General features: G+C 40.4%; 1 protein-coding gene across 1 annotated transcript in view; it reads left to right on the top strand.

The window, feature by feature from the left end:
• The window catches only part of ADGRG4 (adhesion G protein-coupled receptor G4), a 92,763-nt gene that overhangs the window by 25,296 nt on the left and 43,405 nt on the right, over positions 1-24,062 (top strand). Inside the window, 8 exon segments of the mRNA XM_004441654.2 lie at positions 832-6,882; positions 7,880-7,974; positions 9,592-9,664; positions 11,484-11,515; positions 12,990-13,069; positions 14,597-14,760; positions 16,170-16,302; positions 18,115-18,233. Of these exon segments, the coding sequence (XP_004441711.2) occupies positions 832-6,882; positions 7,880-7,974; positions 9,592-9,664; positions 11,484-11,515; positions 12,990-13,069; positions 14,597-14,760; positions 16,170-16,302; positions 18,115-18,233 (6,747 nt within the window).

Genomic DNA, 24,062 nt, shown 5'->3' with positions numbered 1-24,062 from the left:
TACATTACTGATAAACAAATATATGTATATATATATATATACATAAGTGGTGCATGTTCAAGAAATTTTAATCTTGGGGTTACAGATCAAAACATTTTTAATCTATAGTGTTTAGATGAACAATACAAATTTGACCAAGTCTAAAATAGCAAGCCTTTATTAACAACAGTTTATTGTTTTCTGAGCACTTACTGTGTGCCAGGTGCTATGCTAAGTGTTTTATATGCATTAACTCAATTTTCAAAACAATTTTAAAAGGTAGGTGTTATTATCTCACATTACAGAGGAGGATATTGAGGCCCTGAGAGGTTAAGTAACTAGTCCAGGGTTACATAATGAGTGAGTGATGGAGCCAGGATTTAAAACTACATCTATTTGAATCCAAAGCTGGTCCTCTTTTTTGGGATTTTTAGCTACACAATCCAATTTCTTTAATATATACAGGACTATTCAAATTATCTATTTCTTCTTAAGTGAGTTTGGATAACTTGTGTTTTTCAAGAAATTGGTCCATTTCCCAAAGCTAGTCCTCTTAATCAGTGTACTACTCTAGCATGCATCCCTCTTTTAGGAGTGCCTATATGTTTTTATGGAGACCCTATGGAATGGATGTGCTCCTACTTGTTACTTAAACAGGGCGTTATGAGAACCATATAGAGATTTTAGAAAGTCAAAAATCATCTTAAGATAAACCAATTAATTGAGCAATTTGATGATATCTGATATCTACCTCCTCTTAAAAATAGAAAAAATTAGAGAGCTCTTTCTTAAAGAATTATCTCTGATTTCTAAAGCTGAATCCAAAGTAACACATGCTTTCTAATTTTTCAGTTGTTTCTGAAAATATAACAATTCAAGAAACAAGTACAACTCTTTCACAACAAATAGATTTGACAACTCCACCCCAAGTTACTGGACTAAAGCCGCAGAAGACTGTATATTCTTCTACAGTGATGAATAAAAGCATGCCTGTATTTGCAACTGATTATACGACCATAACATATTCCAATACAACATCTCCACCTCTGGAAACAATGACTGCACCAAAATTTTTAAAGACGTCCATAGCTGAGAAGGCTACATTTGCAGCAGGTGCTTTGTCTACTTCAGCAACCATTGCTCTGCCCACCAAGAGTATCTCCATAGGCACTGCTACCAATTCCATGAAAACAACTAGATCCCCATCTTCAGAGAGCACAAGGACAACAAAAATGGCCGAAGCCATTGCTACTGAGACCTTTCATCGAATTACGGCTACTAACTTCCTATACACATCTGGATTTACCAAGAATTCAACTGTATCCAAAACTTCAGCAACTGGCTCTCAGTTGGCCGTTATGAAGACAACATCTTTATTCTCATCTATTGAATCAACATCCATGTCTACAACATCTCGGCCCAAACACAGATCCACAGGTATTGGGGACCTCTCTATCTCCACAGCTAGCCAGGAGTTTCTCGCACCTCCAGTGGCTCAAACTGTACCTTGGTCCATGGTGGAACAGACTTCAGCTACAACTACTCACATTGGGACTGCATCAGCATTCCCACCTGAGTCTGTGCTCATCTCCACAGTTGCTCCAGTGGTTTCTGTATTTCCTAGAAATCAGACAGCACCTACACTGGCAACAACTGATACGGAAATAGCATTTACAGCTCATTCAATGACGCTCCCATCTGAGCCTATTGAGACAATGCCTGTCCTAAGAACAGCTGAAACAGAATCAACATCTAAAAATTTCCAGGATGTCTCTTTACCCAGAGTGGAGGATACAATTTCCACTTCCACGCCAAAAGAGGCCTCTTCTATGGTCGTTTCTTTCAGGACATCCTCTCCATTCACTGGAGCTCAGAGTGTACAGACAGTTATTGATGCTGAGACTACACATACAGCCTTGACTCCTGGAATCACAGTTGCACCTACAGTGGCTGAAACTATGCTTTCCCCTACAATCACTGGGCCAGTATATACCCAGAATACACCCACAGGTGGTGAAAACATGCTTCCTTTGATTTCCACTAGATCAGCTTCCAAATTCAAGGCATCTGAGTCTGCTCCCACATCAATAACAGATGAAGGTGCCCATCTATTCTCCACCAATGAGATCATTTGGACTTCCAGACCACATCAGACCCTGTTGACATCAGTGTTCCCTGGGAATACTTCTAATACAGAACATTCATCCATAACTACTAATATTATCATCCCACGAGAAGCATCCACAGAGAATGAGACTACCACTACCACTGATGCTATTACTACTGCTGATGCTACTACAGACAGATATACAACTCTATCCAAATTGACATCTCCGTGGTTTGCTAATTTCTCTACAGTTTCTGAAACCACATCTGTAACCAAACTGCCTGAATTTAGACTTACCACCTTACTACTAAAAATCACCCCTATGTCCACAGTAGCTGGAAATGAACTTCTTTCAACACCAAGAGAGACAGCTGTTCCACCAGTAGATATAATATCTACCCTTGCTGACACTGAACCAAATTTTTCTACTGAGAAGAGTGCTTCTGAGACCACACAAAAAGAGACAGATGGTACAACCGCATTTGGAGAGACAACAGCCGCTGTATCAGAGTCTGCAACAACACAAAGATTCAATGCTACTGTGACAAGGAAAGAAACGACTTCCCATTATCTTAAGGGAAAATCGACTGTAGCAGCAACAAGTGAGCTTTCTCCATTTGCAACCATGCTGGAAGCAACAGATGAATCTCCACAAATGATGACAGCTTCTGTCACCATTTCCCCTTTTCCTGATATAGAAAAGTTGACTATCCCATTGGATAATAAAACTGCAACTACTGAGGTGAGAGGAAGTTGGCTTTCTACGAAATTGGTGAAAACCACACCTGAGAGATCATACAATGGAACTACAGAAATCTTTAATTCCACTCACACCTACTCAGTATATTGGACTTCAGAGACTCCATCTGAGGGGAACCCAGCTGCATCTTCCACTTCTGGGAGCACACAGACATTCCCTGAACCCCTGGGTTCTTCCACTACAAGGATATTGGGGACCAGTTTTGACACTATCCCTACAAACAGGACAGCTATGTCCTTGACTGCTGGTATCTTGCCCCCACAGCCTACAGCTACCCATTCCTCAGCAACCCCTGTGCCTGTTACCCATATCTTTTCACTGCCAGTTAATGTCTCTGCTGTCACCTCTATGGTGGTGTCTGAGGAGACTAAGGTTACCATGCCTGAGCCTTCTACACTGGCAACGGCTTCCTTCACATCTATGTTTTCAGATGTCTCAACTCTGTCATCAGCTACAGTGACCACAGCATCAGTGCCACCATTGGATGAGACTGCTTCCACAACCGATGATACCGTGCCTACACACAGAGACTCGATTCACACCACTTCAGAGGCCACAGTAGTCTCCGTCAGGATGACATCCACGGCAGTTCCCTCTCTGACAGAAACTCCAGTTCCCTCGCTGAAACTTTCCACTCTTGTGGCAGCTGAGGCTGAGACCACCCTTCTCTCCACCTCAGCTGACACAGTAACCCCATCCACACCCACTCTTGCCTCCTCCAAATCTCTCCCTGACAACATTCCTGTTGTGTCCTCCACTCATGTGATCTCAACTACGTCTACACCAGTAGCAACCCAAACCATATCTCAAATGGAGAAGACTTCTACCCATTTTCTCAGCTTTCCGTATACTTTCAGTGGTAGTGGAGATGTTGTTAGCTTGGCTACTGAAACTTCTATTGTTGATGAGACCATGCCCTCACACACCTCTGCCAATAAGCTTACTTCTTCAGTAGATGGTCACATTTCTCAATCTTCCACACGTCTTGTAAACACACTGGTCCCCACCCTATTAGTGACTGACATTTCTACCTTATCTTCTGACCAAGAGCAGATGACCACCTCTCTGGAAAACACCCCTAGTACTATGGAGGTGACAAAAATGTCTCCATCAAAGAGTCCTTTTATTTCAGACTCCCAGAGTACTCCATCCTTTGAAATGACAGATACAGGGTTTGCTGAGACCACAAACATTTCCAGTCACCAAACACATTCACCTTCAGAGATTCCACATGCAACTCCACCTGATGGGATTTCAGCTTCATCTCCCACTTCTGGGAGTACACAGGCTACAGCCACCTCGACCTCAAGTAATACAGTAGACATACACATTTCAGAAATGTCTACCAGTCTTGGAAAAACAGCTCTCCCTTCACAAGCTCTGACAACTACCGCATTTTTGTCTCCTGAAAGAGAAGGCATGAGTGCCCTTTCAGTACATACTCCCAGGAGTGAGAAAACCATAGTAAGCTCCACCTCTGTGACTCATCCTTTCTCATACCACCAGGGTACTTCATTTGTAGATATCATAACTTCCAGGGCAACCAGAATGTCAAATCCTGTTAACACCAACACAACTCATTCACACTTGCTTTCACCTATGACTCAACCTGAGGTGACTTCAGTTGCCTCTCCCATTTTTGAAAGCATACAGACCTCCCCTAAGTCCCTGTCTCTTTCCACTGGACTGTCTAGTGCCTATTTTACAGTTATCTCTACTGATGGGATCACTACAGCCTTTTCTGCTCCAAATGTACCTACGGCACTTAGGAAAACCTCTATGGCAACATCTGTTCCTATCTCCCAGATGTCCTCACTTCCAATTAGTGTCACTGCCTTCACCTCCAAAAGAGTTTCTGACACTCCCACAATACTAGTGACTAAATCTTCTAAAACAGCACGCCCAGATTATTTGAAAAGTCTCTCTAAAGCCACTTCTGGGCCTGTGTCTGAGATATCCTCAATGTCAGTTAATGACTCTGCTTTCTCACCTCCAGCTGTTTCTTCTCACTCTTCCACAACAGTTGGATCATTCTCTACTTTATTGTCTTCAATTACCCCGAAGACTACTATGACCATACAACCATCTACATTGGATGCCACACCTGTGACATATGCTGGGCTTACTTCAAAAAGCACAGTGATTTCCTCTGCTTTCACTACTTCAGAAATGACAGAGGTGTCCTCCAGGATCACACCTATATCCCTTTCCTCTCCAACAGAGCCAACTTTTCCCTCTGTGAAAACCATTCCAGCCACTATTATGGCTGGGATAGTAACTCCGTTTGTAGGCACCACTGCCTCCTCTCTACTCGGTTCTAAGAACACTGAAGATGTTTTTTCCATTCCAAAGACCACATTTTCACCATCTCTATCAACAACGCAACAATCATCACAAGGAGATGAGGCTACAACTCTGGGCATATTATCTGGGATTACTAACAGTTCCCTGTCTACTGTAAGCAGTGGTAGAGTAATAGCTCTCACAAATACTTATTCCAGAACTGCTGCCCCTGAAAGTGTGCTTTCATCTACCGCTTCAGAGAATCTCCATACTTCTTTGAATATTCAGGTGTCCCCATCTTTGACTAGCTTTGAGAGCACTCCTGGACCCACAAAAAGTGTAAAAGCCACCACTTACCTTTCTTCAAATACAGAAAAGATGACTTCCTTGTCAGAAAATACTTCAACAACTGAACCAGCAAAAGGTGCCACATCTGTGAATACCCCTGTTTCATACCCTCCATGGACTTCAACCAGTGCAACCCCACCCTCTTTGACATCATTTCTTTTTTCACCTCATAGTAATGAAGCCAAGTTCTTTACTCCAAAGACTTCTCTTCCTCTTACAGCCCAAATGGTTGAACTTCCAGTTTCCACTTCTGGGAGCACACAGACATTCCCAAGAACCACAACTAGTAACACCCAGTCTCTGCTTATGACTTCCTGGAACACACCCACAGCTGAAGATTCTCAATTTCCAGTCTCTACCACTACTCATGTACCTGCACCCAACAAGATGGAAACAGAGACTCCATACCTTGCTCCTGGGTCTTTCTCAACATTCACAGCCTCTCAGATTGGTCTTGTATCTGGAGATGTTATGGCAATGTCATCAATTTCCACATCAGGAATTCTTCCTACCTTGGGGATGTCTGAGAGCCCTCCATTATCAGTATCTTCAAGATCTATCCCTACCACTTTGGCTGACATTAAGCACATATTTGAGAAGAAAAACACATCTGTAACTCCTGGAACCATACTTCCATTAAACCCTTCTGGTGTTGCCTCAGGATCTATAATTTCAAAGGCTACTACTTTACCTATGCTGACTTGGATCTTATCTAGTGTCCCTTCAGGTTCCTCTCTGGCAACGGTATCCAATACTCCTCACATTATAACTTCCTCTACAGCAGAGGGGTCAAAACCCACATTTCTGACTTCTACCATGACACCAACACACCCATTCACTAACTCTACAACACTACCCTTTGCTACTGTAAGCACCATACTCACCAACACCACTCCTATACCTACAGTGGGCAGTATCGCTACTGGCTTCCCAACTTCCCTCCCTATGTCTATAAAAATCACAGATGACAGTGTATACATTTCCAAATCCCCTGAAGCATCTTACAGAACCACCGTGACTGCCAACTCCAGGACTGTATCTCAACCTCCATCCTTTAGTAGGATGAGTAGGTCACCTCCTACAACTGACCACACCCTATCTATTGGCTCCGTGATTCTGTCTAGCCCTACAATAACATCTGCATGGAGCAGAATCCCAGCTGCATCAGCATCCCCTACTGTACTTTTTCCTAAGCCCACACTGGACTCCCTTCCAAATATAACCAACACTTCATCTGCTGCTACTGGAGCCTCATTTCCACTCATATCCACTGAAGTAACACATCCTTTTACAGCAACTGTGTCTTCAAGACTATCTTCCTCTTTTGAGACAGGATGGCTGCACTCCACACCTTCAGTTGTATTTACAGAAACATTGACTTCACCTATTGCTGCTGTGTCCATAGGTATGTTCCGCAATGTGTGAGTGTATCACTAATAGGATGCATGCACAATGGGCCATGTGTTCTCCAAGGTGGCCAGTTCTCTGAAGGCAGAAAAGGATAAAAAAAAGGGTACAGGTATTTCCTATCTCCTCAGATAGTGGGTACAAGTACCTTGTCCAAACACAGAATTTTCTAGCCATCTTGTTTATCTTTGCTTTATTGAAATATAATGCAAATGTATCTTTTCATTCAGTATGACATTTCTAAGCCTCCTTTCTACCCATTTGGTTCCTGATACTCTGATTTTGATTCTGCCAATGTGAACATGGATCAGGAACCTCGCCCTTTTCCCAGTAAGAGGATTATATGGCCTTAGGTCTGACATGTCGATCACATACCAGAAAACACTAGAAGATAGTCTAGCCTGCTTTTTTGAATTCCTCTTATTCAGGTCTCAGCCTTTTCCAGTCTCCACCTCCAGCTGGCTTGGAATGCTTATCCGTGGCCAGGGAGTATTTGGCTTCTGTATCATTCAAATTTTGGATGTTCCTTCAACTTTTAACATTCCAAAATTGAAATTTTATAGGACAGACAAGAGAAAGAGGGAAATGAAGAGAGAAAAACCTGAAGCAGAAAGAAAGGCACAGGGAAAAATAAATATTTTCTCAGTACAAATGATCTTGTCAGATAATGTTCAGCTTGGCCATTAATTGGACTGGAAATCTGTTGGTCAATGAAAATGGAAGATTTGGAGGATTTGCAGAACGTCCATCGACTGTGTAGAAATCAGGGAACTGCCCAAATAACTAAAGCAAACATGTGATGGTACATCCTATTTTGCTTTTGGATATGGAGCTGAAAGGGCTGGTTCTTGACCTTGGAGTTAAACTGAGCAAAGTTTAAGAATGAGATTTCATTGTTTGGTTTCTTTAAAATGAAGAGCTGTTTTAACTAAATTTATAGAAGTTAAATGTCTTGAACTAAATGAATGAAATTAATCTCCTTATTTTAATTACAGTGTCTTTCTACAATATTGAAATGAACTTCTCTGTCTTTGATGAAGAGCCAAGGATCCCTATTACCAGTGTTGTAAATGAAGTTGCAGAAAATTGGGTAAAATAACCTTTTGAATATTTATGGTACATATAAAATATGTGAATATATATATGACATATATATATGTATATGACAAAGACTGAGTAGATTAAAACGAGGCTTTACTTTTTTCTACCCATAATACATTTCATAGCTAATTGGTTTTGATTTTTTTGCTGCAAACTATCCACTCTGTAAGCAACACCATGAGGATGTATGCAGTCTCTCTTTCAGAGTGCCAATGCTAAACGCTTTTATGGAATGCTATATTTTACTTTGTTTAGAACTGTACATCTCCCTCCACTGATACAAATTCCGGGTCTTTGATGAATTTTCCTCTTTGGGGAAAGTAGGAGAGCAGTGATAACAAAGTCTATGCCACTGTATTTAAATAGTTTTGTTTTCTGCATTTTAATTTTTTTCCTCTCCTACACAATAAATGTTTTATTCATCCTTATATTTTTCTGATAATAAGAGTAATACACACTCTCTGCAAAAAATTCAGACACTGAAATCTAAACCCAGAAAGTAAATATCCTTTCTAATGATGTTCTTTGTGTTAACTCCTCTTAATAGTTTGAGGTATTTTCTTTCAGATTTTTTTCTGATGCACGTATGTTCTTTTACAAAAATAATTGGAATCTTACTAATTATGCTATTCTGCAACTTGCTTTTTTTTCACTTAACCGTGTACCTTTGAGCATATCCATGCCAGTAAGTATAGATGTACCTCATACACTTTAACAGGTGCATAGGATTCTACTAGATGGTTGTAATGTAGTATTTTTTTTTAATCCGGGTATCCATTGGTAGACATTTAGGTTGTTTCTATTTTTTTTTCTGTTTAGAAACAATGCTGACAATAATGCCCAGGCAATAGATTTGGGGGGCACTTGAGTATTTCTATAGGGCAAATTCCTACAACTGTAATTGCTGGATGAAAGGACATGAACATTTCACATTTTAATAGCTATCGCTAAGTGGCCTCCTGGATAGGTGATACCAACAGTAAATGATGATGTCTGTTTCCCCTTTCTCTCCATCGGCATTTCTTTTCAAATGTATATGACATGATTATAAGTGCTTGAAAATGGGTGGGTGTATTCGTCCATTAGGGCTGCCATAGCAAAATATGATGCGCTGAGTCTCTTAAACAGCAGACATTGGTTTGCTCATAGTTCTGGAGACTGGAAGCCCAAGATCAAGGTGCCAGCAAGGTTGGTTTCTGGTGAGGCCTGCCTTCCTGGCCTGCAGATGGCTGCCTTCTCGCTGCGTCCTCACCTGGCTTTTGTTTTCTGTGTATGTAGAGAGAGAGATCCAGTGTCCCTTCCTCTTTTTATAAGGACATTAGTCCTCTCAGAATAGGGCCACACCCTTATGGGCTCATTTAATTACCTTAATTACCTCCCTAATGTTCCCATCTCCAAATACAGTCACATTGGGAGTTAGGGCTTCAACGCGTGAATTTGGTGGGCGGACACAATTCACTCCATAACAGTAGGTAAAATGTAAATTGAAAAACTGAGTGGAGCATGTGGAAATGTTGAACCGACTGAAATAATGAATGCAGGTAACTTTGCTGGGTTAAGATAGAGGAGCGGGAATACTAAAACTGTTATGTTTTGTCTTTTACAGTTGAATTCTATATTTCAGGACAGTGAATTTGCTCTTGCTAATCTGGCTATTCAAATTAAAGGCAGGTATGTGAGTGTCATCTACTGTTGGTTGAAGTGCAGTTTGAGGGCATTCCGGGTCTGTTCCTATCCAGAGGGGATTTCCTTTGTTTTTGTCTGAGATTTAGGGGCTGCTGCATTTTGAGTGATATCTTCCCTTCTGAGTGTAGGTTCTTTTTGGAGTGAGGAAGAAATTTGTGTTATTACTGTAGGGTATAAAGTCAATAGGAGAATAAAACAGAAGAAAGTAAGCAGGGGAAACAGTGGAATTGGACTCAGTTACCTCTAATGCCCCTTTCAGCTTTAAAATGCCATGATTCTGTGACTTAGAAAAAAAAAATCACGCCTTAAAGGTATGAAAGGCTAGGGATGGCTAATACATGAGGATTTATAAGGTCTTTTATTTTTGGATAATGCATTTTCAGGAATTAGAAATTCCAAAGGGAACTTGAAATGTTTAAAGTGAGGAATGCTGACTAGTTCAAGACTTGCTTGGGGCACAAACTTGGAGAGGTGACTGCCGTGAAATTGGCAGGCACTGAGTAGTATCAAGGAGACCATGACAAAGGCAATTGGTCATCTGAGAAATATTTCCTCCACTCTTGCCCTGCATATATATTAGTTCCCTGTTAAAGAAACATCCAGAAGAAGCCCTTTGAAAAAATAGGCATGGCTCTGGTAAACCATGAGAAGCTATTTTTTAAAACATTAAATGTGACTGCCTGTCTTCCATACACTGGGATTTTAGTTTCTCTTGTATGTTCAAATATAAATAGGTTCAAGAAGGTTCATAGAAAGTAATGGAAGTAAATCCAAGGTAGCTTATTAAGAGAAAATTGGAGGGGGCCGGCCCTGTGGCTTAGCAGTTAAGTGCGCGCTCCGCTACTGGTGGCCTGGGTTCGGATCCCAGACGTGCACCGACACACTGCTTGTCCGGCCATGCTGAGGCGGCGTCCCACATACAGCAACTAGAAGGATGTGCAACTATGTCATACAACTATTTACTGGGGCTTTGGGGAGAATAAGGGACAAAAAAGGAGGAGGATTGGCAGTAGATGTTAGCTCAGAGCCTGTCTTCCTCAGCAAAAAGAGGAGGATTGGTATGGATGTTAGCTCAGGGCTGATCTTCCTCAAAAAATGAAAATTGGGGATGTCTGAAGTATACAACATTCTTTTAAAAAATTGTGTCTATTATTTTTCCTTATTACAAAAGTATAATGTGGCCATTGTAAAATCTTAGAGCTTTACAGAAATATATAACATGGATAGTGAAAATATCCAGAAACCCACCTTTCCCCACCCCTCTAAGAGCTCTAGTTAATAGCTTATTTCATATATTCCTCTAGATTTGTTGCCACGCATTTACTAAGAGAATGGAATCCTACTCTACATACTGTTTACAACTTTCTTTTCTTGCTTTAGAATACATCATGTACATTTTTTCAGGCCAATACGTACAGATTTAGTTTATTCATTTTAATGACTGCATAGGATTCTTTCATATGGGTGTGCCACAGTGTATTTATCCAATTACCTAGTGCTGGACATTTCAGTTATTTCCACCCTTGTACATATATTTTTATGCACCCTTGCCAGTACTATTATGGGATAGATTCCTGGAAGTGGGATTGCTGAGTCAAAGGCCTACCACCACTTTGGTGTGGAAATAATGACCAAGCTCTTTTGAAGTGTTTTCTTGGATCCATAGTACTAGTTGAATTTCAAGCCGGGAGATTCTACTGTTCTGCCTCAGAGTTTCCTTTCTCCTGAACTTGTGCCCTTGTGTACTTGGTACTGTATTTCATTTTTCTATAATTTTTTGATGCTTTTGATACAGAGACACTTCTGAGGAAGTGGAAGAAGAAATAATCATGGACCAAAGTTTTGTAAGTAATTTTTCAAAACGAATCTACTTGTAATCCATTTTATACCTGATTAGATGTAAGTAAATAGGTCTTCCATCCAAGTGTATATTATCAGGCAAGGCTCGATTGTGATAACTGAGGGTCAAATTACATCACTCTCCTTGGGATCTGCACAAGAACCCATTGAGAAAACCATCCTTCGCTTTTCTCAACGATCTATGTGGCAGTTTTTTGAGGCGCATTTTGTGGGCTATGAGAGTGTTAGAATGACTTTGGGATTGTAAATGGTAAATAGAATTTCTTGGTTGTAGACATCTTGCAAAAAAGCCTGGTTCTTCCAAGAGTGACACAATTGTTTGCAAAACTGACATTCACATAATAAATCTACCCTCTATTTTTATAGATGTGAAGTCAGAGTGTGACAAAACTATCTCCCATCATCCTTGCCCCAATTCTCAGTACTTATTCCAGGGTGTCAAAACTTTACAATGTTAGACGCTGAAAGGATAGTAAGCACACAGCTTTTAAGGTATTTAAATATGAGATATTTTGACCATACAAAATACAATCAAGCCTATAGTGCATTCCAATTTATCTGCCATCATTTAAAATACTTTCTATAGAGGCTGGCCCAGTGGTGTAGTGGTTAAGTTCACGCACTCTGCTTTGGCAGCTCGGGGTTCACCGGTTCGGATCCTGGGTGCAGATCTACACACTGCTCATCAAGCCATGCTGTGACAGCATCCCACATACAAAATAGAGGAAGACTGGCACAGATGTTAGCTCAGGGCTAATCTTCCTCAAGCAAAAAAAAAACAAACCAAAACCAAAACCAAAAAAAAATACTTTCTGTAAATAGCTGAGTTAGAATTTTTTTTATTGAATACATTATAGATAACATGACATAACTAAAATTCCTCTCAAATAATAGGTGTAAAAGCCTTTTGGTGATCATGTGGTCCCCAGAGTAAGGCTGCCTTGGTTAGAATCCCTGTTCTTCCACTTCCTGACTGTGAGACCTTGGGAAACTTGATTAACCTCTCTGTGCCTCAGTTTCCTCATTTGTAAAATGGGGATAACAATATTATCATTCCTCACAAGGCTGTTGGAAAGACGGACTGGAATAATTTATGTAAAGTGCTTAGCACAAGACATAGAGCATAGTAAATGCTTGGTAGTGTTTACTATTGTCATCACCATGTTAGGATCCAGATCCAGAAGGTTTAGATTCTGCTCCAAGTTCTGTGACTCATCAGCTGTGTGATACTGGACAGATCATTTAACTTCTCTGAGACTTAGCTTCCTTATCTGGAAAATGGGGTGACAATCCCTGCATTGCCCACCCTACAGGGTTAGTGTGAGGACTAAATGCATTGATGTTTTTGAGGGTGATTTGCAAATGGCAATGTGTTTCATAAATGCAAAATATAATTATGATCGTTGTTGTTGACAATAAGCCCTGTACTCAATTGTGACCTTTGTTTATAGATTTCAGTGACTATGTACTTTTCTTTTGCATTATTTGGAACAGAGAGAAGGGCAAGGAATGGCTACAATTTCCCATGTACCATACAGGTAGGAGCTGAGTTTATTCATAGCTGGTACATTTAGTTCTGATTTTCCTTCCATTTAATTCTGTATGTGCAGCCTGTTGGTCAGAGTTGTCAGATGGAGATCAAAGTACCCAGTGGTTATTTTACAGATGCTGTAATTGGGCTCTTACTTTCGTGAAATAAGTTGTTTCGGTTGGTCACAGCACAGCCTAGCAGCCTGCCAGCTGCCTCTTTGTAGCGAAGAGAAAATGGGGTCCAAAGTGGTCATAATTTGGGGATGGGGGAATAAAGTGTTTGTTGTTGTCAAAAAAGTCCAGGAAATACTGACCAGGGAAATTGAGAAAACAACACGGAAAGCAGCCTCAGTCCTGTAGACTCGTGATCCAGCTTCTCCTGGAAGACTGGCTATTGTTGGTCTGCTTGACGCCACTCAAGAAGGACATATTAGTGAAAGGAGGCTCATGGAAAGGTCACTGAAATGTTCAGGGTGCTAAAAGTAGAGGGTCTGTTGCAGCAAGAGGAGAGGTTTAAAAATGAGGACTCCTCTTCAGACTGGAAAGGTGAAAGCTGAGAAGAGATAGGCTCTAACTGGAATGGGTAGGATGAGCAGGGACTTCACCAGATATGATCAGTGGAGGGGGAGGCATGGCTTAGATCAGACATAGAGAGAAATTTTGAGTCAACACAGGCACATCTAACTTTCAACAGCAGGTAGGAAACATAATAAATGTATTCTTCAAGAAGATGTATCTACAAATGGAAATGGAGAAAAGGTATAAGTAAGTTTGTGAATCTGAAATGTGCTCTGTAATGGAATAGTAGAGGAATTTAGAGTGTTAGAGGACCTCGCTACAGAGGGTGAGGTCAAGGACAGCCCTATTCTTTCATAACATATCTTTTAGTGGACAGAATATTCAGAAATGAAATACTAAGTCTTTGTGACCTTGCTTAAGGCTCAGTTCCCTTATCCGTAGAATGGGAATAATAATAGCACCACCTCATAAGCTTGTTGTGAGCATAACATGAATCAAAACACACGAGGCAAGAGCTCTACAAATGTTAGCTACTATCATTATCACTACCATCATTATTATTCTGTTACAGAAATAGGCCTTCTACAGAACACATCTTTACAGACTAATTGAGCATGTCCCTATTTGCCTTATCGCAGTAATGATGGATAAATTGGAGACTAGGATAAAAGGTTTTCCCTGTAGTGATAAATCCTGAGTACTTCATCCTCTCTATTAATTATCACAAACTCCTAGAGAAATTGCATGGCTAGTCAGTTTCAACATAAGGCAAATGTTGCTGACCATTGTTTCGAAAATGGGGTTTTTGTTGTTTGTTTTGGATACAAGAATATTTATCAGAAGATTTCAATATGCTGTCTTCCATCTTTTCTTAAGATTTGCCACTTAATAGCTGTAAAATGTTTAATATTTATGGACTACCAGTTGAGTCATCTGTTCTGAATTTTAGCACCACAGGCCGAGTTGCACTCTGCTGACATAACTGCAACATCTTTCTTTTTTTCTCTGCTTTTTAGCTGTGTTTGTCAGGTCATCATAAAGGCCAACTCTTCTTTAGTATCCATTGAATTGATTAGAAGGATCAAAAGTAGAATACATGGCAACCTCACGCATGGAAACTTCACACAAGATCAATTGACGCTATTAGTAAAGTCTGAACACGTCGTAGTGACGAAACTAGGTAATTTTGGAGGGGGTATTTCCATATGAATTCACTCCTTTTATTATAAAGCTCATAATGCATACATAGTAAGAGATCCTGAGTTCAGAGGGGAGAGAAGTTGTCTTCAGGTTCCTTTCCACATCCTCAGTGCCCGCATGCCCTGACAACCTTTCTACCTTTAAGAGCTTATAAAAAAATAGAGTGCCAGAGGGGTTACCAGAGACGGTTAGTCAGCTCTGGATATCAGCAGTGGCCAGTCTATCAGTGGGGTGGGAGGATTGTCTTTCTTGCGTAAATTCCCAAAGCCCTGGAGAGCTTCCTCGTTACACACAATAGCTGCCTAATAGATACTTGCTAATTTATTGATTGATTTAGCCAGCATATTCATCTTGGAAAGTGATCTGGGAACAGTCCAGAATTTCTCTCATGGGCATTTTCTTTTTAGACTAGCAAGGCTTTAATGGTAAAAGAGAACGGTTACCAGGCCACTCTGCCTCCTTCCCATTGCTGCCCGCTTTCTTCCTTTTCCCCAATAGACTGAGGTAAAAACATTGAGCTAACCCAGATAACACACATAGGCATTAGAATGCATAATTCTTGGCAACAAACTAATTAAGTAGCAGAGGGCAGGCTGTGATTGTGAAAGGATGAGAGTGAGATGGAGGCAGAGAAGTGTGGAAGCCACGGGCAGAGCCCACCACGCAAATGACACTTATGAATGTGTCCTGAGAGCGAGAAAAAGGAACCTCTCATCCTCCCTCTGAGAGGAGAAGGGGATGGCTGGGCCAGGCTGGCTGGGCCACTTCTCTGGGCACTCTGTCAATACCTGGGAACTTATCGCATAAACTTAGCCAGGTCACATCTCCCTTAATGTGACAACACTTGGCAACAAAATCTTGCCCTCAGCACCAACATCAGAACAGAGCTTCCCTATCTATCCTGGTGATGGCAAGTACATTACGTTTACTAAAATCAAATCCGCTCCAGAGTCCATTGAGAAGGGAGGAGCCATCCAGAAAGAGAAGTCAGCCTTTAGACTCCTGTCATTGCACCTCAAACTATTAACAGTAGGTACCTCAGAAGGAGGGCAATTGGCAGGTGGGGACTTTTGATTTTTACTCTATACCCCTTTGTGTGGCTTGAATTTTTTTCAATGCATGTGTATCATTCTTAAAAAAAAAAAACTGTCTTGTGAGTTGGTAGTTTTAATGAAAAGGACTAAATGTGTACTGGGAGGCTTATTTTTTTAAAAAAGACGCTATTTAATGCTATTTTCAGTGAAGCCTGGTTTAAATGGCCTGGCAGAAAAAGTTTCGTCTTTTATTTGCTGATGTTTATGCACAGGGTAATAATGATGGGTCATAATGGATGTTCATGATATTTTAAGTGCCTTTTGCCCTTAAAATATGTGTCCATTTTCTCTGTAGAACCAGGAAAGTGCAAAGCCGATGAAACAGTCTCTAAATACAAAGGGACATATAAGTGGCCCTTAACCAATCCTACTGAGACAGCCCAAACTAGATGCATAAAAAATGAAGATGGAAATGCTACTAGAATCTGGTATGTACCGGCCAAACTCTAATTGCTAGTTCAAATACACAAGGATCCACTTAATTAGTGGCATGTTTCTATGTCATTTGTCTGAGCATGCTCCCCACCCCCCACTGCTTTTCTTTCTTTCTTTCACCTTTTGGACCTACTTAAGCATACACATGCAACATAATAACACTCCAGAAAAAAATTTCAAGAAGATAAAAGAGAAAAAGGTCATCCATAGTCCTACCACCTGAACACAGCTGTTTTTAGGTTGGTGTATTTTGTCATCTGGCCTTTCACTGTGTGCCTTTAAGTTTTATGTAGTGGTAATCACCGTCCTAGTATCATTAACGTCATTTACCCTTTCCCTCAATGGTTTATCCAACATTTTCCATTCATCTTTTTAATGACCATTTTGAAAAACTGCCTCGGAAGCTACCTCGTTGATGGGCCATAATAATTTACTAAATCACTCTTCTATTGTTGACTTTATCATTTTGCTTTTTAAAACCATCAGCCCCTCTTTTCTTACTCTCTGCTGTTAATGGTTTATGCCATTAACTTAAGTGGGCAGACCAGAGGGGCAGCAGGTTTTGACAGAGGGTTAAAAGCTCTCTTTTGGAAGCGACATCTTGGACTGTATCCTACCCCTTCCTTCCTACATCTAATCAGTCAGCAAATCCCGCGGCTTTTATGGTCACGATCAGAGCTCACATCTAGCCTCTCCTTTCCAACCCCAGCGCCACTACCCTGGTCCAGGCTCTTACTATCTCTCGCCTAATATCAGGGCAGTCTCCTTGCCTTCTAACTGTCCACTACCACCCAGCTATACTCCATACTGCTACCAGCGTGATTTTCCTCAAGTATAGCCGCCATCACGTCACTCTCTTGCTCTGGTTCCACATTGCCTCAAGAATGAACTCCAAACCCCTAAATACAGTACTCAAGACCCACAGGCTCCCTTCTTTATTGTGTGTTCTGGCCAAAAAGGGCCATTTGCCATTGTGGATTCAATGGGTGCTTCCTCATGTCTCAAATAGCTAGTGCTATTTGCTCTGCTTTGGGAGGGGTGGGGGGCTCCTTTCTCCATCTCTGTCCTTTCAGGGCCCAGCTCAGCTCAAAAGTTGCAAATAAAAGTTCTCCCTGCTTGGAGGCTTGATAGATTCAGTTTTGTTTATACAGCTTTTCATCTCATATCTTGCCTAACAAATGTAGTTTACATTTACAATCTCAAACCACCAAGTGACAAGCTCCTCGAGAGGTGAGATCCTGCTCTGTTTGTCTGTACTACCTGTTATCAGTCCTAGAATATAGTGGGTGCTCAATAAATGTGTTAGTGGACTTGAAATGAACTGGGTTGAATTGGATGAGGCATAGGTGAGGGTAGATCATGAAAGCCAATGAGCTACTGAGCGTGCTATACTAATTGCCTTGAGTAAATCAATATGCTGAGATAGAGACCACATTCTAACAGGAATTTCCTCTTAAAATGGGGTTAAGAAGGGAAAGTGAGGGTAAAGAGTCATGTCCAGAGGGCCAAAATCTCTGCCTTGACTCTTGGTCCACTGGACATTGCCGTGCCCTATCTTGGGCTCTCTTGTCTGTTTACACCTCCTGCATGGGGCACCCTAGATTTGGTTTCTCCCCAACAGCAAAGTTTTCTTCACTTGACAAACACTGGGCTCCCGCCTTTGCTATCTCAGCCAGGAGGCTGGGAGTGGGTGAAGGAGAAGCATATCAAAGATACACTGTGCTCCCTCACCATTTGCTTTAAGACTATTCTGGCCTCATCCTCCAATGAGAAACCTTTTTCTTCCTCTTTCCTCTCTTTTTCAGCTCAATCAGTATCGACACTGGCAAATCTCAGTGGGAAAAACCAAAGCTTACACAATGCAAATTGCTTCAAGAACTTCCTAATAAGATTGTGGATCTTGCTAATATTACCATAAGTGACGGTAAGAGTGTTCTGTGCACATTAGAGAAATAATGGAACCTCAGTTAGTTTGTCTACTTGACCCGAGACCAGAGAGTATGGTCAAACCTCATGTAGGAAACTCTATCTTACAGCAATCCAATTTCAGAGACTAGGTGGTTAATATTGGTGGAAGTGGGGGTGGGACATGATAAGTTAGGACTATCAGTGTTTTTTATTTGTTTTATAATGTTTTTTATTTTATAATTTTTGACTATTATTTTCCATTTAAAAAATTTTAAACAGTTCTAATAGATAATACTTCACATAGTTCAATTGAAAAAAAAAAAAGGATATACAGTGAAACATCTTCCCATCGCTGAACCCAGCCATTCAGTTACTATTACTGAATATGGCTGAACCCAGCCATTCAGTTACTCAGTTACACAGAGATATTTTATGCATTTGCGAGGAAACATATATATATTCCATACATACAAAATACATATATATAGTCTCCCTCCCTTTTTGTACGCAAAGTGAAGCATGCTATACATGCTGTTCTGCACATTGCTTTTTTCTCTTATCAATATATTGCAGAAACTATTATATTATTACGTAAAGAGCTTCCTCATTCTTTTTGCACTGCACTGTATTATACTGCATGGATATGTCACAGTTTATTTCTTTAACTTACTTTTTATGGATGGGACATTTAAGTTGTTGACAACGTTTTGGTTTTTAAAAACTGCTGTAATGGATATCGTATATATGTCATTTTGTGCAAGTGGGGTGTACTTGAAGCATAAACTCCTAAAAGTAGAATTGCTGAGTCAATCATACTTTTGATGGCGTCAAAGTGCTCTCTGTAATAGTCGCACCAATTTATACTGCTGCTTGCAAGGTATGAAAGTGCTTGTTTCAGAACACCTTCATCAACACAGCGTGTTATCAGGCTTTTGGATCTTTGGTGATTTGATAAGCAGAAATTGATATCTCAATGTAGTTTAAAACATTTTTTATGGAGATATTCACATATCATAAAATTCACCCATTTAATGTGTACAATTCCATGGTTTCCAGTATATTCACTAGATTATGCATCCATCACCACTAATTCCAGAACATTTTAATCACTCCAAAAAGAAACTCGGTACACATTAGAAGTCACTCTCCATTTCCCCCTACCCCCAGCCCCTGGAAACCTCTAATCTACTTTCTTTCTTTCTTCTTTTAATTTTATTATAGTAAGAACACTTAACATGAGATCTACCCTCTTGACAAATTTTTAAGTGTGCAATACATTCTTATTGACTATAGGTACGATGTTGTACAGCATATCTCTAGAACGTATTCATCTTGCTTAACTGAAACTTTATGCCTATTGATTAGCATCTCCCCATTTCCCCCTCTCCCAGCCCTTGGCAACCACCATTCTACTCTGTGCTTCTGTGAGTTTGACTATTTTAGATTCCACATATAAGTGAGATCATGCAGTATTTATCTTTCTCTGTCTGGTTTATTTCACTTAGCATAATGTTCTCAAGGTACATCCATGTTGTTGCAAATGGCAGGATTTCCTTCTTTTTAAAATCTGAATAATATTCCATTATATATATATCACATTTTCTTTATCTGTTGACAAACACTTAGGTTGTTTCCATATCTTGACTATTGTGAATAATGCTGCAATGAACATGGGAGTGCAGATATCTCTTCGAGATAGTGATTTTATTTCCTTTGGATATAGACACACAAGTGGGATTGCTGGATCATATGGTAGTTCTATTTTTAATTTTTGAGGAATCTCCATAATAGCTGTACCAATTTATATTTCCACCAACAGTGTTTGAGGGTTTCCTTTTCTCCACATCCTCGCCAACACTTGTTATTTCTTGATTTCTAATAATAATTGTCCTGTCAGTTATGAAATGATATCTCATTGTGGTTTTGATTTGCATTTCCTTGATGATTACTGATGTAGAGCACCTTTTCATATATCTATTGGCTTTTTGTATGTCTTCTTCTGAGAAATGTCTGCTCAAGTCCTTAGCCCATTTTTAATCAGGTTATTTGGTCTTTTTGCTATTGAGTTGTAGGAGTTCTTTGTTTATTTTGGCAATTAACCTCTTATCAGATATATGGTTTGCAAAAATTTGCTCCCATTCCATAGGTTGTCTTTTCACTCTGTTGACAGTTTCCTTTGCTGTGCAGAAGCTTTATTTCATGTAGTCCCACTTGTTTATCTTTGTTTTTGTTGCCTGTGATTTTGGTGTCAGATCCATGAAATCGTTGCCAAGATCAATGTCATGAAGCTTTTCCCTTATGTTTTCTTCTAGGAGTTTTAGTGTTTCAGGTCTTACCTTTAAGTCTTAAATCTATTTTGAATTGATTTTTGTATAGGGTGTAATGCAAGGGTACAATTTCATTCTTTTGCATGTGGATATCCAGTTTCCCCAACACCATTTGTTAAGGAGACTATTCTTTCTCCATTGTGTATTCTTGGCACCCTTGTTGAAGATCAGTTGATGGTATATGGGTGGATTTATTTCTGGGCTCTCTCTTCTGTTCCATTGGTCTATATGTCTGTCTTTGTACCAGTACCATACTGTTTTGATTATTGTAGCTTTGTGATATAGTTTGATATCAAGGAGTATGGTGCCTTTGTTCTACTTTTTCTAGGTTGATTTGGCTATTCGGGTTTTTTTGTGGTCCCATATGAATTTTAGAACTGCTTTTCATATTTCTGTAAAAAATGCCATTGGCTAGACTAGTTTAGTGAAATTTATTTCCCCTGAAGTGTACGTCCTCTGATGTTGCTCCTTAGAAGATGCAGCCTTGGGCGTGTACACAATTTCCCTGACCACCAAGGATGACTGTGGTTCAAACTGGGTTCTCTCTGACTGTCCCTTTCTCTGATCTCCCCACTGAGCTTCTGGCTGGTCTGCCTCTATTGGTATCACACCCAGCCGTTAGCCTCCTAGTTGCTAGTTGATTGCTCTGTTGTTTTTGACAAAACCCTGGGGCATAAATTGCTCCACAGTCTGATCCAATTAAAGTCTGTCCCCTTGGCAGGGGCAGAGTATTGCCAGTCTTTGAGGTTTTCTCCTACCCTCTTCTGGGCAAAATATCTGTCTTATGGGGCAAGAGCTTGAGGGGTGGTGGTAGTGGTGAATGCGCCCTTCACCAGGGTCTTCCCTATGGAGTGGGAACTATGTGTGTATTTCCAGGGAGGGAGAACTTATTGCTGGCACTCAGCTGCTGCCACTGCTCAGTATGGATCTTCCACAGCCCAGAGTTGGAAAGATGGGAACTGCCAATATTCACTGGTTGTCAAATCCACTCAGAATAGTTCTTCCACCCCAGGGACCTGGGGGAGATGGTAACTGCCACGTGGCTGTCTAATGCAATGGAACAATTCTTCCACAAGGCAGACCTGTGGGGAATGGGTGCAGTTCCTAGTTCAAATGCCATGGCCTCCCACTGTACTTACAAGTTTTTGTAGATTTTGTTGAATAAATGCATCTCGATTTGTTGTAAGCCCTCCCATCAATCTCCAGAGACTTTGAATGATTGTCTTTGTTAATTTTGCTAGCATAATAGATGTCTTTCTTGGAGAACTTGTTCCCAAACCCCTCTTTATAGCACCATTCTGAAAGTCCTGCCCCTCTTTATCAGTGTTTTTAAAGTACGCATAAAAGTCTTCCTCATAGAATTTCAGTTTATACACACTTTGTCAGGCATGACTTTCCTGCATAAAGTGGGTCCCTCCCATAAGGAATAGTTGGAAATTGAGGCACAGGCATTCCAGTGCCTCGCAGAAGAGCCAGGGAATTGCCTTGAGGCAGTGAACTTCTCAGACTTGTCTTCCTTGCAGAAGATGTAAATTTGAGATCCTTGCCAAGGAATATCTAGAAGAATTAGGAAAGCAAGCATAGCTCTGATGGTTTCTAGATCCGAAATCATGAGTCAGGGCAATAGGGAATGTTGCAGCTTGAAGTGAGTGGGCGACAAGATAGAGAGGTCTGTGTTTCATGCTGACCTCCCTCCTTCTGAGTGACACATTTTTCTTAGAAATGCCAATAGAATTTCCTCTGTGGAAGAAAACGTTAACAAACAACCATAACAACAACAAAAGCATTGCATTGGGTTGAGATTTTTAGAAAATTAACTGTCAGAAATCACTTTATAAAAAAAAATCTACTGCAGAGGAAGAGGACAGTTGGATGGTGGCTGTAATGTATATAACTCAAAAGTAAACTCGCGAGTTGATTAGCTTTGGAGGAATCCTTCTCCCTGTAAGTTAGGAGCTTAATGAAAAAGGAGTACAATGTAAAGGAAAGAAAAATGTATTTACGTTAAAATAGTTTATTTTCTTTAGTTTTCAATGTTGCTGACAAGCATTAGATACCTTGGTTGGAGAAAAACTTGTCAGTTCCCCTCTTAAATGCTCATTTTATGTAACTCCTTAATGTCACAGAGTTAGAAGTTACCCTTATTTCAAAGTTCTATAGGTTCTTTGCTGTGCTCAAATTTGTTACCTCTATGATATTGAAGATGCGTCACACTCTAATGAAGTTGGCTTGAACTTTTCACGAAAGTGTCTCCTGTCTGTGTCCATCCCACCATCAGGGCAGGATAGTGCATGATTGAGAGGGAACAATGTAACTCCCAGGATGTCAGGGGAAGGAATGCAAAGCACAGCCGTTCCAACCCCCAACACCATGGAGAAAAAGGACAAAGGCACAGATGCTGTAGTAGAAAGTGTTATTGAAGAACTCAAGCTTTGATGTTAGACAGGCCTGGGTTAGAACGTCTCTGTGCCTTAATTTCTTAGTCTGTATAAAGTGGATAATATTAGTACCTACCACATACGATGATTGTGATGATTAAACAAGAAAATGTATGTACAATGCCTTGCTGTGATATCTTGTCTCCAAAATGCCCACCATTGATTCATTCTCTCTTTGTCAATTGGGAGTTGAATCAGGGCTGGCTTGTGGCTTCTTAGCCCAATAGAACTTGGCAGTAGTGACACTGCCAATTATGGGACTAACTTTTAGGAGGACCAGAAGTTTCTTCTTCCTTTCTCTTGGTACACTCTCATTTGGAATTCTTCCTCTCAGAAACCTGACACTATACATACTCTAAGCAGCCCAAACAGTGGTGTGCTGGAAAATGTTTAACAACTAGCTCTACCAAAAAAGGTAATGATTTGTAGCATTTGCTCATTTCCTTAGTGTAATACTCCCACCGTGGCTGAATACAAAGAACAAAATGTAGTCACTGAAAATGAAGTTGATAAGAGATGCACAACCAGATACAGTAGATGTAAATAATCACAAGAGCACAGATTATTAAAATGCAGCAAAATAATTAGGAAGTGATGAGTTTTGAGTATCACCATTGTTTTTAATAAAATTTGTTTAATTGTGCATTTATATAATTTAATTTTTAATAATGGCTGTGTTTAACAACCAGCTCAAAAAATTCCTGAAAATTTAACAATTGGTTCTCACAAGTTGATAGAAGCTGGCTCCAGTACACCACAAGCTGGATCCAGCATACCACCGAGCCTAAGCCACCAGGAGAGGCCATGTGTAGGGAACAGCCTCAACTGACCCAACTGACCAGTCCATGGTAGCATCAACTGCCAGCCATGTGAGTGAGCCATCTTGGATTTGCAGCCCAGTCTAGCCTTCAGGTGACTCAAGTCCCAGCTGCCATCTGACTGCAACTACATGAGAGACCTCAAGTGAGAACTGCTCAGCTGAGCCCAGTCAGCACACAGAACCGTGAGGGATAATAATAAATTGTTGTTTTAAGCCATCAAGTTTTGGAGTAGTTTGTTATGCAGCAATAGATAACTAAA

The sequence above is a fragment of the Ceratotherium simum genome, chromosome X (genome assembly GCF_057802395.1).
Source record: "Ceratotherium simum simum isolate JZ-2026a chromosome X, ASM5780239v1, whole genome shotgun sequence".
Classification (NCBI taxonomy): Eukaryota; Metazoa; Chordata; class Mammalia; order Perissodactyla; family Rhinocerotidae; genus Ceratotherium; species Ceratotherium simum.
This window is presented reverse-complemented; position numbering and strand designations above follow the sequence as displayed.